The sequence below is a fragment of the Malania oleifera genome, chromosome 5 (genome assembly GCF_029873635.1).
Source record: "Malania oleifera isolate guangnan ecotype guangnan chromosome 5, ASM2987363v1, whole genome shotgun sequence".
NCBI classification, from domain to species: domain Eukaryota; kingdom Viridiplantae; phylum Streptophyta; class Magnoliopsida; order Santalales; family Ximeniaceae; genus Malania; species Malania oleifera.
The window spans coordinates 30,519,866-30,536,451 of NC_080421.1; the positions used below are offsets into that span (position 1 = coordinate 30,519,866).

Below are 16,586 nucleotides of genomic sequence, written 5' to 3' on the forward strand. Positions count from 1 at the left end.
CAGACAAACCTTTGTACCTTTCGAAGGTGGGCATCTTGAATCTACTTAGAAGTGGAGCCTCTATGATCTCTTTGTTGAATGACAACTCTGAGGACCTTAGGGACACTTCCCCGTAGAAGGGTTTGGTTCTGCCCCCTTTCATCATTTTTTCTATGTGATCTATTTTTTTGATCCTTTCTTCGAGCTCTGTGGATCTTTGTTGGTTGACGTCTACGCTATTGGCGTCCTCTACCTTCTTGTTGAGCTAGATTTTTTCCTCGTTCTCCTTTGGTTTGTCAACTTCCTGGTCCGTACTAGGGCTCTCTTGCCATTGGTGGACGATGTGCCCTTCCTGACTCGCTAGTTGGGCATGTCCTTCATTTCCTTTTGGAAAGCAAGGAATTCCTCCCTTCTGACACCCGATGGTTGTGCGGTGTGGAGTGGATGGACTGGGACGATTCTTTTCTCGCAGCAGGGATGAAAGTAGAACTGTGTGAGGTCGGCATTTCCTGAATTTTGAAAGTTGAGAGTAAGATATGATCGCCTCGAAAAAGCAGCTTCCCATAGACGGCGTCAACTGTTGCAGGGTAAAATTAGCAGGGTTGCTCCTTCGACTTCCACTGACCTGAAAGGGGAAGAGAAGAAAGGCTTGGAGGATCCGGGGTAAACTCCGGGGGACCACTCCGATATCTAAGTAGGAGAAATGCTTTTAGAGAGGCTGAATGCAACAGTAGAATGAGTTGAATGACTTACCTTAGCCTCTTCCTCGCCCCCCTTCTTATAGGAGTTAGAGTTGACCCTTTGGTTGATTTGCCTTTATTGCGCAGGGCTTGAATTGCTCCCAGGTCATAAAGTGTTTGCGCACATTACTCGGCCATTTAAGCCACTGGCGTAGATATCCCCCCCTCTTTATTGCCTTGGAGTTGATTGCTCTCGTCAGATTGTTTGACTTCGAGGGGGACTACGGGCTAGGTGTTGTGTTGCTCTTATTGGCTAGTTTATTTTGGGCATATCACCTCCTTCTTCGAGTTTTTTCCTATTTTATTATTACTTTATAATAAAATATAAAATAATACTTTGTTTAGGAAAAATTTTCCCGTTTTGATGCTCATGTAATCTCACAGGATGGAGTTGCGAATTTTAAACAAATCTCGTAGGATGGTCCTGCGAGATTTAGAAGGCTGGGCAATTTAGATCCTGACACGTGTGCAACCAAATCTCGTAGGACCATCCTGTGAGATTTGCCTGACAAATACGACAACCTCTCCTCCTCTATCTTAGTTAACGTGCCCATCTCCATCTAGGTCTCCCTCGTTTATCATCTGCTCCATCTCTTCATCCGTTAGCTTCTCAACTAATCATCACTTGTCGCAGCTGCATCAGTTGGGTTTGTACATGGTTCCAGTAGATAATAATTTAATAAAATAGAATTAAAGCAATTCTCCCATCACCATGAGAGTTCGGTGGGCAGGATTCCTAGTTGGATTTAGGAAAAGGAATTCCCCCTCTAGAAACTTGTTATGGTATGATTTCCCCCATTAAGAATACGACAAGTTTATAATTCCTTGAAACGCAACTTAATTTAATTAATTACTTAAAACATGAACCATTTTAATTTATAATAATTGGAAACTTTTACCAGTTTGCTGATCTCAATTTTTCTTCTCATTAATTCCTTTTTTTTTCTCCAAACCCAAGACATCAAGCTTCCAACTCACAAAACCCCTTCTAAACCCAACTACCATGTTCCCATTCTCCTCCCCCGCTGAACCAGGAGAACCCCACTTGCATATCACTGCTCCTTTGATCCCAAAAACACCAATAGAGAATCGCCATGATCATCCTCATCGTCTAAACCAAGAACAGAGTCAAAGCCCTTGCAAAATTCTAGCGCAGGAGGATCACTGCCATGGTCGTCAGCATCATCATGACGAAAACCCAGAACAGACCCAAAACCTGCGGTGTTATAGAGAATGCAAAAACTCCAACAAAACCCATCTCTTTATCGCCATTATAGAAGCAGGGCGCGTTGCAAATTAAAATGGTTCCACTGTTGTAGCTACGGCAATCTACGGGAGAAGCTAATGGATGAAAATTAGATGAATTGTCCAGTTTAAATCTCGTAGGACCATCCTGCGAAATTTGTTTAAAAATCGCAGCTCCTTCCTACAAGATTACGTGAGCATTATTAGGGGAAATTTTTTCCTCAGCAAAGTATTATTTTATATTTTTTTTATAAATTAATAATAAAAAAGGAAAAAAAACTCAGATAAGCTCTCTGTCCCTTTTTATATTTTTGTCATTTTCTGCTTCCTATTCGAACTGTTGATCAAATGCTGGATTCCGTTTGGTGTTTCTTGTGACTTGGGATGGCTGATTGCATTTGAGGTATTGTATGCGTGCTTCCGAGCATGATTTCTGACCAGTGGGGGTTGAGGTAGTTAGGTTTCTGATGGAAGACGAGGTAACTCGTCCTGTCTTGTGGGGTGGATGTTAGGTTGACTCGTGTGAGTCAACCCGGGTGATTTGGGGACTTGGGTGAGTCACGTGATAGTCACGTGTGTTCTTTCGCGTGTCTAGTACACGTGTGAGCTTTTATGGCTCGAATGGGCTTAGTTTGAAGATGGGCCGACCCGGCCAAGGTTGATTTTAAAAACATGCCATGATTTCTTTAAAACAGTGGGCCTCGGATTAATTCTTTTTAAAATGGGTTGGCCCGCTTGGGACTTTACAATGAAGGCCCAAATCTAATTTTTCAAAATGTGCCAATCCAACTAGGATTTTAAAAACAAGGCTAGCCCACTAAGCTTCTCAAAGCAAGGCCCAACTAGATTTTTAAAACAGATTCTGGGTCGGCTCAAAACAAATATTAGGCTGGGCCAAAACATTTTATGGTCCGATTTAAAAGACTGGATTAGTGGGTTTATTAAAAAATGGGCTTTAGGTTCATTTCTTAGGGCTAGTTTAAACCCAACTTCCAACTTGGGTTTGGGCTAGACAATCCGAGGATTCGAGACAATGATCCGAACTTATGCTTGGGTCTGGGGAAACTCAAGTTCAAAAACCTGAGAGGATGGAGAACATATGTATTCCTACTTGCACACACATAGATTGAACATCTTTGAGAATTGAGGTTTAGACATTTACCCTCTTACTTTCCTCCTTCAATCTTCTTTTCCAACTCTCCGGGTCTGTCTATGCGTGAATTTCCGTGCAAATTGTTGCTCTACTGCCCCCAGCTCCTCTACTCTATGTAATTTGAGCATAAATCTGTTTATGACTATCACTATCCACTTTAGTAGAGGTTCCTGTTCTCAGATGATTTTCTGCAAGGTCCCTTTAACTCTCCCCTTAATCTTTCTCCATTTGGTATTGAAATTGTAAATGAATTTTAATTTTATATATTCCTCAAAAAGTATTACAAAAAATGTTTATATACACATGATAATAACATAATTTATAACTGAAAGAATAAAATGTCAACATAACAACAAATCTACAACTGAATATATATTTAGCAGATTGAATGCGAGAACACTTTGTTTTGCTAACTGAAAGAATGCTCTTGCAGGTAGCTGGTAATAAAGTTGCGGCAGGTGACTGGCAATTGGTTTGCTGGTTGTTTAAACTAATAACTGAAATACTGCAGCATTGTGGGATGAAGAGGTGGAAGGTACTGCTGAAGATGATCAATTGGGTGTGAAATCCTGAGATTCTTTTGGAAAATGTCCTCAAGTGTGGGGTTCAGAGTTACTCCACTGGGGATGGTTAATTGGGAGCTAAATCCCGAGATCTCTTGGGCCACAAGCATTCAAGTGCGAGGTTCTAAGTCCCGAAAAATGTTGCCATATTGGGGATGATCAATTGGGAGCCAAATCCCGAGATTCTTTAGCTATTTTAGGTTTCCGATTTGAAGCTTAAAAACCAATGCCTTAATTGGTTCCTGGGGGTCAGCAGCCCTAGTCTCAAAGTATGTCAATCTGTGTCCGGGGTTGGCTGACCCAGTTTTAGGTATTGTCAAGACAAGGATGGTTCAGTCAGGGACACCAAAAGATTATTCAAAAACCTACTCCATAAAATAAGTATGGATGAAATGATTTTTGTGGCTATATATATGCATGTTACTAAATTGTGATGCGTGAATGCAGAGGCATGTTGTCATATGTATATGATACTTGTTACATGATATATCAGTATGCCGCTATCTATAATACAAACGCCTTTCCTTAAATGCATGAAATGCAAGAGGATGCATGAAACTTTTAAGGATCAAGCTCGTAGGTAGAGGATTTCTTGCGTTGCCCTTATTAGAAGTGTAGGTGTTTCTATGGTGTTAGTGGTTTGGGGAAGATCCTAGGATTTTGATGACATCACTAGGTATTTTTGTGATATATATTTTGGGATTTTTAGATTTCTGGTATTTTATATAATTGTTTATAGTTTCATGGTTATCGCTATTTAGGAATGTATTGCGTACAAAGTTTCCTTAATGCTCATTTGGGCCTAGGATGTCTTAAGTAGTATTACAAACATATTTTCTATATGTTATATATATATAAAGGAAAAAAAATGGAATTAATTAGCAGGTTGTTACAACTGCTGCAGGTTCGGCAAGAATTGGCTTCCCCCACCCTAAATCCACCTTGTTGAACCCTGTAGTCGTCGTGTCAGAGACAATGAAGTTCCATGTATTTATGAACATAGGTCGGTTCCTAATGACTGTGAGATCAGCCACATATCTTACGTACTCTTCACTCATTTGTGCCTTAGCCCTTCTACCTAACTCCATTGCATACCCCAATGGGTTTCTACATAGCAACTGTGCCTTATAAACTTGTGTTGGCAATCCAAATGCATTGCCATAAAAGCTGCCAGACAAACACATCATACCTTTTCCACGCACATTCACAATGCATGAAATGCAAACTTCCTCTTGTGGGTGAAGTTGGAGTGCAGCAGTACGACATCTCCAAAGGTTGACAATGAGAATCTCAAATGTGGAAGATGCTTGGAGATGGGTCGGGAGTTGTCTTCAGAGGGATGCTAGCTTGTTGGGCCCAAAAAAGGACTTTTGGACATCGGTGTTCATTAGTAGCATGGTTTCAGGTTCAATCATCGCTGGAGGATTAACGTATTCATGATGAGTGCATGTGTTCTGATGTGGGTGTCGGACATTAAAAAGGTGACAACGCCAAATAGGCAATGTCGAGGGTGCAAGTGGGCCTCTCATCATCTCGCTGATTGCATTTAAGAATTGGGTTAGTCCGAATGCATCACTAATTGTATGGTTTAGGCGCAAGGTTAAAATAAACCCACCACATTGTAGATGTGTGACCTGCAAAACTTGAAAGGAATATTATTTACAAAAGGGTTTGTGATGATATAAGGGAGATCAATTAAGCAAATAATAAAAAAATATAAGAAAAGCTAATAAAGAGGTTTTTAGGAAAGTAATTTTCTTAATAGTATTTGAAAAAAAAAAAATGGATGGATTAAATGTATGTGACGAATTGCGTTGGACGTATCCATTGGATACTATCCAAGACCACAGGCATTGGCACCACTGAAATCGCATTTAAAAAAAATGTGTTTGCCACGTGGATCAATTCCAGCCAATAAGATTAAAACAGGGTTGAGTCAACTTTCGTACGAAGGGAATTACACTTATAGCACGTGCACCACATTGTTCTGGGTCTGACCTTTCCCAAGAATGTTTGCCGACGCGTTCCACACGTGCCCCTTCCTATCCATTCATTCCAGGGAAAGATAAGTTTTTTAGTGGCCACCACATTGTTATAAACTAATTTAATAAAATAGTTATTTTCCTATCCATTCATTCCCTCTTTTGGTCTATATATACATTCCAAGGAAAGATAAAATTTTTAGTGGCCACCACATTGTTATAAACTAATTTAATAAAATAGTCATTGCCCATATATTAATTAATAAATAAATTATAATTTTTTAAAATAAAAAAAAATTAAGTGTCTAATTTAATAAAATAGTGATTACCCATATATTAATTAATTATAATTATTTTTTCAAAAAAAAAAATATCGGCAACCAATATTTTATTTGGTTAATTTATGAATGATGTAATAGATTTAATTTATCTAATAATTATTTTGTGGTGAGACTAATCCCTAAATTTTCTCCACTCCTAAGTCTTAATAAAAAAAATTGAAAAACAATTACAATATATTCGTCCCAAGGTCACAGTTTCGATTCCTCCTTGAGAGTTTACTCCGGTGATTTACCAGGGGTGCATCAATGAGTGAGTGACTTTCACTCCTGAATTTAGTGCTATTTTACTTTAAAAAATAAAAAATAAAAAATTAAAATTATATGAATTTGTTGAAAATATTATACATTTTGTGCTATTTTGCTTTCAAATTCATATAATATTTGTTAAATTCACAAATCTAAATTCTTATTCTCTGCAAAATGCTTATATATTTAAAATTAAAAATATAAAGGAAGGTTAATGTTTTTTTTTTTATAAACTTCAGAAAAGATTTTTGTAATTCCTAAATTCTCACCGAAATTATTTAAGATTTTTAAGATTTCAAGAAAAATTAATAGTTTTTTAACGAATCTTAAAATAAATAAATATCTTTTGTCCTAATTAAAATAATATAATTTTTTTTACATAATTTGAATAAATTTTATATCTATTTAGGTCGGTCGCACCACTAAAATTGCATTTAAAAAAACGTGTTTGCCGCGTGGATCAATTCCAGCCAATGAGTTTAAAGCAGGGTTCGTACAGAGGGACGAGGCTGTCCTTGGTCTGACCTTTCCCAACAATGCTGTCCAAAGTACTATAATTCCTAATTATAATAAAATAATAAATAGTATAGAAAAGAGAGCTAATGAACAATTTTTTACTCATTTATTTTTTCTTATATAAATAATTTCAAAGAAAATCATTTAATTTTAGATTTTAAATTTTTTAGTTGCTCATTTATCAAGCCCTCACATTATCTCTTTCAAAAATGGTATTTAGAGGAGCACCAATTTAATGGAATTAAAATGATATGAGAACAAAATAATATTTTATTATTTTCTATCTCCTCCTATTGATAGGAGATACAATAATGATCATTGGTTGCCCTAATTTGCTAAATGATGTTTCCCAAACCCTAGGGATATGTTTTTTAAAATTTTGTCTCAAAATTCTCCCAACAATTCTCCAAATTAACATCCAAATAATTTTTAAAAATATTTTTAGGTAAACATAAAGTATGATGACAATCATTCTTTGAATGGGTGATGATAGGAGTGCTGATTTTTCAATATAACCTTCCTCATGCATAATAATCTCCCGGATTTATTTTATTTTTTTTGCATACCACCTTTTTGAATCAAATGGTTTTTTTTCCCCCTATTTTTCCATAATAAAGGAGGGTGGTGACTCTAAATTAGTTGAAAATCAATTTCACCTCTAATAGTAAGTTTGTCCTATTAAAAAAAAAACAAAAACATTTTTAAAAATTCCACGTCCCCTGTGTAGATACCCTAATTTTAATCGGACCTCTTTTTTTTTTTTTCCTCAGCGTGTAGGCCTCATGTTGTTTATTTCCTTATATTGTGGAGAGTTTGTAGGAACTCTTCGTAACAACGTTCTAATTTACATAAAGAGAGGTCAATTTTATATTATGAAAATTTAAAGCCCTTTTGAAAGTAAAAATCTTATTAGGACCTTTCACATTCATAAGTCATTTCGTGTTAAAATTAAGTCCTCTTTGTTAAATTCTTGTGATTTAAAATTGAGTCCTTCTTGTTCTAAAATTGAGTCATTTTTATTTTGAATTTAAGTCATTTTTAAACTTGAGCCATTTTTAAAATTGAGTCCTTATTATTGAATCACTGTTGTTTCAAAATTGAGTTCCTTTTGTTTTAAAATGAAGTCCTTGTTGTTAAGTCTTTTGTTTCCTGAAATTAAGATCATCAATTTTACAAAAGGGTCTCCCAAAGCAATTTTTGAAAATCAAAATAAGTCCCCATATTTATTACAAATACAAGGGAAATACACCGTACGTACAATGATCTTCACAATTAGCATAGCCCATGCATGTTGGTTCTCCATCCACTCATATAATTCAAATTGTTATCCATCATCCATGAATACAAACGCAAAGATTGGCTAGTTATTTCATTAGAGAAAATAAGTAATAAAAGTATGCATTTATTATTAACTACATTCTTTTAGTTAGATAAGCTCAATGGGGGAGTAAGTCTCTCATATCATATCCTTTCTTACCCCATCTAGGATTTGAGCAGAACACATATAGCAAGGACAATTCAAGTCTATTGTTTAATTATAAACTTTTCTACAAAGTGTGTCCTACTTAAAGTGTAGAGACAATGGTGGGAAGCACATTACATGAACCTTCGAAAGGTTGATTTTGAGTCATTTTCCTTATTTCCTCTGTAAACCTCTTCATGACTGGTTGTGGCAAGCTTATTGGCACCACAATCCCATCCTCGCCCTTTTTATTCTTAAATCGCGAATAAAAGCTTATAATAGACACTGCTGTTGCAGGCCCACCAAGAATTGGCTTCCCCCACCCAAAATCCACCTTGTCGAACCCTGTAGCCGTATTGTCAGAGACAACGAAGTTCCATGTATCTATGAACATAGGTCGGCCCCTAATGACGGTGAGATCAGCCACAGATTTTATGTACTCTTCACTCATTTGTGCCTTGGCCATTCGGACTAACTCTATTGCATACCCCAATGGGTTTCTACACAGCAACTGTGCCTTAGAAACTTGCGCCGGCCATCCAAATGTATTACCATAAAAGCCACTAGGTAGACGCATCATACCTTTTCCACGCACACTCACAATGCATGAAATGCGAACTTCCTCTCGTGGGTGAAGTTGGAGCGCAGCAGTACGACATCTACAAAGGCAGGCAGTGACAATCTCAAACGTGGAAGAAGCTTGGAGATGGGCCGGGAGTTGTCTTCGGAGGGATGCTAGCTCGTTGGGCCCAAAAAAGAAGGACTTTTGAACCTCGGTGTTCATTGGTAGCATGGTTTTAGGTTCAATCACCGTTGGAGGATTAATGTATTCATGATGAGTGCATGTGATTCGAGGTGGGTGTCGGGCATTAAAGAGGTGACGGTGCCAAACAGGCAACGTAGAGGGTGCAGGTGTGCCTCTTGCCATCTCGCCGATTGCACTTAAAAATTGGGTCAGTCCGAATCCATCACTCATTGTGTGGTTTAGGCGCACAGCTAGAATAAACCCACCGCATCTTAGACGCGTGACCTACAATACTTGAAAGGAATATTATTTACAAAAGGGTTTGTGATGATATAAGGGTGATGAATTAAGCAAATAATAAAAAAAATTATAAGAAAAACTAAGGAAGAGTTTTTGAGGAAAGTAATTTTCTTTTCCGAATTATATAAAGAAAAAAAAATATTTTTGATTAACAAGTCAATAAACACACAAATATATATATATATATATATACACACACACACACACACACAATACATAGAATCTTCGTAGAAATAAATAAATATTAAAAATAATATGATAAGCTTATGCGAGTTTAAAAGGATCATAAGACCTTTAAAATTTAATTAAAAGTATAGTTGAAAATAAAATAAAATAACAAAACAATATAATGCCATTTTATGGGGCGAGAAATATTTGAAGAGGGTAACCTGAAACAAGAGCAGAGGGCAACCAACGATGCCATCCGAGCCAGGCACATTATACAGAAGGTCCTCCAAGTTGGTACACGGCGGCATTATGTCGTCGCCGAGCTCGTCGAGGGTGACGTCGGCGTCGGCCTCGATGAACAGAACCCCCTCGCTGGTGCAGTCCACCATGAGCTTTCGGTTAGGCCCTTCCACGAGCCTGCCGGCGAGTGGGTAGTAAAACACCAACGCCGCCGCCAGAGCTTCCCTAATCACCTTCGCCGGATCTCCTATTGCCGACGGACTGTTCTCGTAAAACATTATTGTGGGAACATGAAATCGAAGGCCTTCTTGGTCGTCTAGGTCGGAGAGCGGCTTCAGCTCCCGTGGCGTGGGTTTCGCCGGCGCCACCAGATCCGGCTCCCGGCGAGTCACCGAGAAATCAACTGAGGTAGTTGAAACCGCCATTAATGATGTTTACTCGACTGGAGTTTTGTGGAAATTCTTGAACTACGAGTGGTAGGATTTATAGGCGCCTGGCCGGCTATGCCAGCCACTCATTTATGTTTTAATCAAAAAACATGTTAAGTATGATATGTTAGCGTGGAACACATGTCAAATACTGACATCCGTCCAACATTCCTAACATAAGTTTTTTACATGATATCTATTTAATTTCCAGCAAAGAGGAGTTGATGTATTTTTTTTCTTTTTAATTACACACCGAATTTCCACATGCCCATTTTATGGCTCACGTGACTAATCTCGCGTCCCTTGAAGCCGATCCTATAATTCCAAAAGGAGACAAATTTCAGAAATTCAGGACGGAAACGAACCCAAGAGTTGATGTATTTCTTGAATTATAGACTTGTGGCATTTTTAGTTTTAAAACAATTACAAAGGCTTAAACCAAAGAATATGGTAATATTGTTGGGCTTTATTGTAATTTATACTTCATTATTTATTAGGTTCTTTTCGTGAGTGCTTAGTATTTATGAGATTAAGATGTAAAACCCATCCATTATAAAATGTCATGTTAGTACTTGAGCCTATGCAAGTGAGAATGGGGTCAATTAAAATATTGTGAGATCCACATAATTGGGGTTTACACTAATACATATCTCTGGATTCAAGTGCTAACGTGACATTTTGTATTTGGTAGTTTCAAATCTTATGTGAAAAAATAGTTCATTATTAACATTTTTCAAAATCTAGTAGAAGCATTTGCTTATACAGAAAATTTAGCCACTATAGATTGGAGCATGTGACCAATATGATTTTACTACGTGCGATATATCATAATAAAAAAATAAGGTAAAAGATATTGACCTTTTCTAAGGTTTAACAAAAAGATACTAACATCACATAAGATTTTAAAAGTTTCAGGAACCTCCCTTTAGCAGGTTTTAAGAATTTCAAGAATCTTCTCTGAAATTTGCTAAAAAGTCATAAAGTTTCCCTTGTTTTGCAAAATTACAAGTCTTTTAAGGAAAAATTTCTGTTTTTTTGGCTAAACCTTAAGAGATATTTGTAGGATTTTTGAAACCTTATGAGAGGTTAATGGATTTTTTCAAACTTCATGCAAGGTACCTATCCTTTTGTCAAACCTCAAGGGACGTGAGTGTCTTTTACCCTAAAAAATAAAATACAAATACATGGTATAATATAATTAATATCGATGTACCTAGCATACTCACTAACACACTTATATATCATGTGTATCTAGTATTTTCTCCTCCATTAAGCTGGTATAGTTAAAAAATTTTACTACATGAGAGTAGAATTGCAAACAAACCGTAAGCGGTTCAAAAGTTCAGTTAAATAAAAGCTCGCTCAAACTCATTCATTTTGTAAATAAGCAATTTCGAAACCCAATTTTGGCGACTCATTTAATAAGCGAGTCGAGATGAACATGAATGGGCTCAGCTCATTCCAACTCGTGAGTGGCTCGATTTAGGCTTGTTTAATAAGCTTGAATTAGAATCATTTATGACTAGTTTATACAGTTAAATTATGTTTGATAGACTGTAGTGGACTCAAAAATAGGGACCTTTCTGCATAGAATTATTTAGCTCAAACTTTATAACCTAAATTTAGTGACAAGGTGTTAAAATTGTTGTATTCCCAAAAGGGGGGTGAATTGGAATTTAAAACTTTTTCTCCTAGGTTAAGTTAGAAGTCAATATGATTTTGTAACTTAGGGTCTTTCGACACAATTCCAAATGTGCTGATGAATAAAATACATGAAATTTAAATGATGCACATCATTCATACCATAACATATACGTGCGGTAAATATAAAGTGCGGAAATGTAAACAGACACACGATATGTTATTGGGGTTCGGCCAACTACACCTACGTCCCCGCCTCTGGCTCGCAAACCTGAGGATTCCACTAATAGCTCACTTAAGGATGGGGCAACACCGATTACAACCAGGTCAATTAGCACAAGGCTGACCTCAACCTTAACTAGGTCAATTAGCGGGATTGACCTCAACCTACACGCCTTAACAGGATAGCGCACCTAACTTTCCTAATCGGGTCTAAGCCAATCCCGGACTATTCCAAGGCTAGTCTCATTCTTCAGGCCCGTGCCTGGAAATACAACAGATGTGTATTATAATCAAATGGTACAGTGATTATGCTTTCGTGTAAAGCAGATATGTACCCAAATACGCGCAATTACATACACCACAAATAATATAATATGTAAGCTCAATGTGGTATCATATTTTAGCTCTTAAAATATTTGTTATCAGTGTAATGAGTACGTGAGAGTGTCAAACAGTATAATCTTTGTTCACAAGATGTATTCAATCTAAGTGCTCAAACAAAGATATTAACTAACAATATATATATATATATATATATATATATATATATATATGAAGCTCTAGCAATGTATAAGTTTGGTTTGCAAAAAGAGTTTAATCTTTGTATTCAACTAAAGATATAAATCAATGAATATTGTAACAAAGATTTTTTTTGCACAAACAAATATTTCTTCAAAGATTTATCAAGATAAAACACACTAGATATTTGAAAGCATTTTGAAAATATTTTACAACCAAAAACAAATACAATCTTCTCAAGATGTTGCAATGAAGGTGCAATCTTAGAAGATCAAATGAAAGTCTTTTTAGGATAGACTTATTAACAAAGTCTCCTAAGAATACTTAGGTTTAGCTCTCAATGAAAATAAATAAATCAAATATGAATGGGAGAGCAAACCTATTAAATATAAACACTCAATCAACTTACAGAGGATTTAAGATATCGAAGAAGGCAAGCATGAGTGAATGGGGATTGGATATGAGTATTATAGGTTTAGGATTTTTAGAGAATTTCTTTTAATCAATATTTTTAATCCTATGCTAATTATCCCAAATGAGAGGGTATTTATAGACACCCCTTGAAATATAACCGTTAGGGACCTATTGAGAATAATTAGGAAAGTTTAATGACCTTTTAAATATTTTAACCCTGTTTAAAAAATATTTAATTGCTGTAAAAATTAGGACAACCCGAGAGATCCGATAGACCAGAAAGGTTTCGGTCGATCAGATCTTATATGGTTCGGTCGACTAGGCCATTTTTGAACTGAGTGGTCGGTCGACCGAAAGTGAGCGATTTCCAAATTCTTCAAGGTTTGGTCGACCAGGCCATTTTGAACTGACTGGTTCGGTTCACTAGATCTTTGGGATTTTTCCTGAGGACTCTCAATCAATTAGGTAGTTGGAGTACAAATTTTTCTCGGTCGACCAGATGGTCAAATTGTTGACCCAGGGGGTTTTGGTCGACCGGGGCTTTTTGAACTACTCTGGTACAGTCGACCAAGACTTTGGTCAACTGTTGACCCATACCTGTTTTGGTCGATCAGGGCAAAATGAACTGTTATACAAGCCCTATTCAAGTGTCTAATACATGCAAGTGCAAATGTAAGTGTCCTAAGGTCACTTGGGGTCTAATTTTGAATACACCGAAAAAGTCTGGTGTCGGTCGACCTCTGGTCAACTGAAGGGAAAAACCTAAGGTCTTTCTAAAGTCATTTTTCATTTACGGTTCGTTTGAGCTTACGTATTATCATGCATGTGATGTGTGTGAGCTTATTACAAACCAGAGCCCTAATTAATATTACAGACCAATTTTCACAAATGAAAATATATTACAACATTAAATATAAATTGGTCTTCAGGCTTTACTTGTTTTGTGCTCATTTTGATCTTGACAGTCTTAGTTCCTACACAAAACCTCAAACACCCATTAGACACAATGAGTATTTGTCATAATCAAAACCGGGTGTGACCAATAAGGTCAACATAAGGCTAATGCTCAAGACCAATAAGCTAATTTAATAGAACAAAAGATTTTAAAATAGTATTAGTAAGAGCCTCTTTTCACCTTTTTACCTAACAAACCTCTCATGTTTCAAAATAAGAGATTATGTGCAAGTATATGTTCCCTCCAATGGCAAAAATTTTAAACTCCACAATATTGAGTTTTATAAATAATTTAATCAATAAATTTGAGCATGGTAAAATTTAACTTAAACCAACAAAAACTCTTCTAAAATTAAACTCTATACGTATCCATTTGGATTTAGTAGAGGCAATTTAAAAATATAATAAACAAGGTTTACAATAGTGAAATTTGGCACGAATTCTCAACTTGAACTTATTTATAACCCTGGTACTACAATTATACTAATATACAAAAAATAAATAAAAATTAATTCGATAATTAAATTAGTAAAAAAAATTCTCAATTATAATTTTATATTATATTTTATTTAAATCTAAAATTTCAACTCTAGGCCATGTTTGGCAACTTTATAATCTTATTGACCACCATAAATGGTCAATACTCGCCACTCACCAGCTCCTTTGCTGCATGTTGACCCATTTTGGTAATTTCGATTGGAATCCCATTTTGTTCCTTTAAAGTTTTGTCAAATTTTACCATGCTCAAATTTATTGATTAAATTTTTTATAAAACTCAATATTGTGGAATTTAAACTTAACCCATTTTATTGATTCCTTTAATTTTGGGGAACCTAGTTGGATTAAAAAAAATTTATAACAAAGTTCTCCAACATTAGATATAAATAATAATTATTTATTCCATTTTTAGAATTAAATTTTAGACTCAACAGACAATAAGTAGATTGAGGGTATATTTTATTATTCTGTTAGCATATCTCCCTAAAATACCCTTATAGTCTGCCTCATTCCCCTATAAAAGGATGACCTTGTACAGTTTTATATGTACAAAAAGGAATAATAAAGTTTTTATTAATTTTAACATGGTATCAGAGCCTTCTAAACCTAATTTCTTTTTCTTAACCCTCCTTGTCGCCACCCCCCGTTTCTGACCGCGCACAACAGCCTCTATCCGGCGCGCGATAGCCTCCGTCTGGCGTCGTTTCACGCTCAATCATCTGGCACTCTCTCTGTCTTCCAATCGTATGGAGTTGTACAGTTCTATATGTACAAAAATGAATAATAAAGTTTTTATTAATTTTAACATGGTATCAGAGCCTTCTAAACCTAATTTATTTTTCTTAACCCTCCTTGCCGCCACCCCGCATTTCTGACCGTGAGCAATAGCCTCTGTCCGGTGCGCAACAGCCTCCGTATGGCGTCGTTTCACGCTCAATCGTCGAGCACTCTCTCTGTCTTCCAATCGTATGGAGTTGTCTCTATGTTCCAATTGTTTGGAGCTCCCTTAGTCACCGTCTTCCACCTCGAGCCCCCTCGTCAATCATCAGTCTCTTGTAGAGATTTTTAAGTTGCTTCTAGAGGAGACGACTTGCTTGAGTCACCGTCCCAACACAGAGGAAAGGAGCAGGAGAGACTCTCTGCTCTGACTTCGTAGGCAAGGAGAAGGCTGCGTTGAGGACACATGCTCAGTTGGCTGTTAGTTCTCGAGGACGGTCTTGAGGACGCCTCTCCCTCTGTAAACAACGCTGCAAAGCCAAAATCGTCACTGATGACATCAAGCCCTGACTTCCACCTGACTTCCCCGTAAACTGCTCTCAACGCATCACAGGCTTCCACCCGGCTTCCCTTTGTTCTCCGGAAGCAGACAGAGAGTAATCTATTCGGAAGTAGAGTTTCTGAATTCTGAAACCAAATTGGATTGATACAGGCGTTTTGAAATTCATTATTAGCGTTCGAGACTTGATTATTTTTTTACTGTGCTTCAATTTTTGACTATTGTCCATGCATCTTTTTTTTTTTTTCTACATGACTACCACGTGTAGGATATAGATAGCTCTCTTTGGCTGCATTCTTTCTCTGGCAAAGCACCTATTTTCATCTCTCAGATTTCGTTAAACCGCTATTTGCGCCATCGGTCAGTATTATCTAATTTTTAATGACGTCTTTAACTAATGTTGCCCACCCTATAGAGATTTTTTTGAATGGCTCCAACTACAATGCTTGGGCCCAACAAATGTCAGTTTTTTTTTCTTGGTTAGAGATTATGGCGTTTTGTCACTGGAATAAAAAAAAAAAACCCACGAAAACTGACACGCAATCAATGGAAGAGTTTGATGAGGTTCTTGATGAATGGGAATGTACTCACTGTAAGATCCTTTCCTGATTTATTACTACATCCATTCCTACTATTCAGAGTCTACTTCCTAAATTTCGTAATGCCAAACTTGCTTAGGATTTTTTGGCCAAACGATATAACTGTGGTAGTGATGCTACTCTCGAGTTTCAGTTGGAAATTAGGCTTCCCAGATGCGTCAGGAACCTGGACAATCTATTACCCTATTGTTGAGTTTCATACTCGGGTTAGTGGCATTTGGGATCAGCTTTCTCAAGCTAATCTTACTTTTTCTGATTAGCAGTCGATTAAGCTTTTTGCTGCATATCGGGGTCGTCATCAGTTTATATACTTTATGATGCATATCCGGGATGAATTTGAGAATACTCGAGCTTC

The 16,586-nt window shown here is 36.7% G+C and overlaps 1 protein-coding gene across 1 annotated transcript; it reads right to left on the bottom strand.

The window, feature by feature from the left end:
• Positions 1-8,151: 8,151 nt before the first annotated feature.
• On the bottom strand, positions 8,152-10,180 carry LOC131155770 (methanol O-anthraniloyltransferase-like). The gene is made up of 2 exons (XM_058109159.1): positions 9,662-10,180; positions 8,152-9,257 (listed from the first exon to the last, which is right to left on the bottom strand). The coding sequence occupies exons 1-2, from the start codon at positions 10,103-10,105 to the stop codon at positions 8,331-8,333; spliced, it is 1,371 nt and encodes a 456-aa protein (XP_057965142.1). The 5' UTR covers positions 10,106-10,180; the 3' UTR covers positions 8,152-8,330.
• Positions 10,181-16,586: the final 6,406 nt, after the last annotated feature.

Excerpts from the sequence above, each read along its gene's own strand:
- LOC131155770 (XM_058109159.1), bottom strand. The coding sequence starts at position 10,105 with ATGGCGGTTTCAACTACCTCAGTTGATTTCTCGGTGACTCGCCGGGAG. Across the intron at positions 9,258-9,661 it reads GCCCTCTGCTCTTGTTTCAG|GTCACGCGTCTAAGATGCGG; the intron begins GTTACCCTCTTC and ends CAAGTATTGTAG.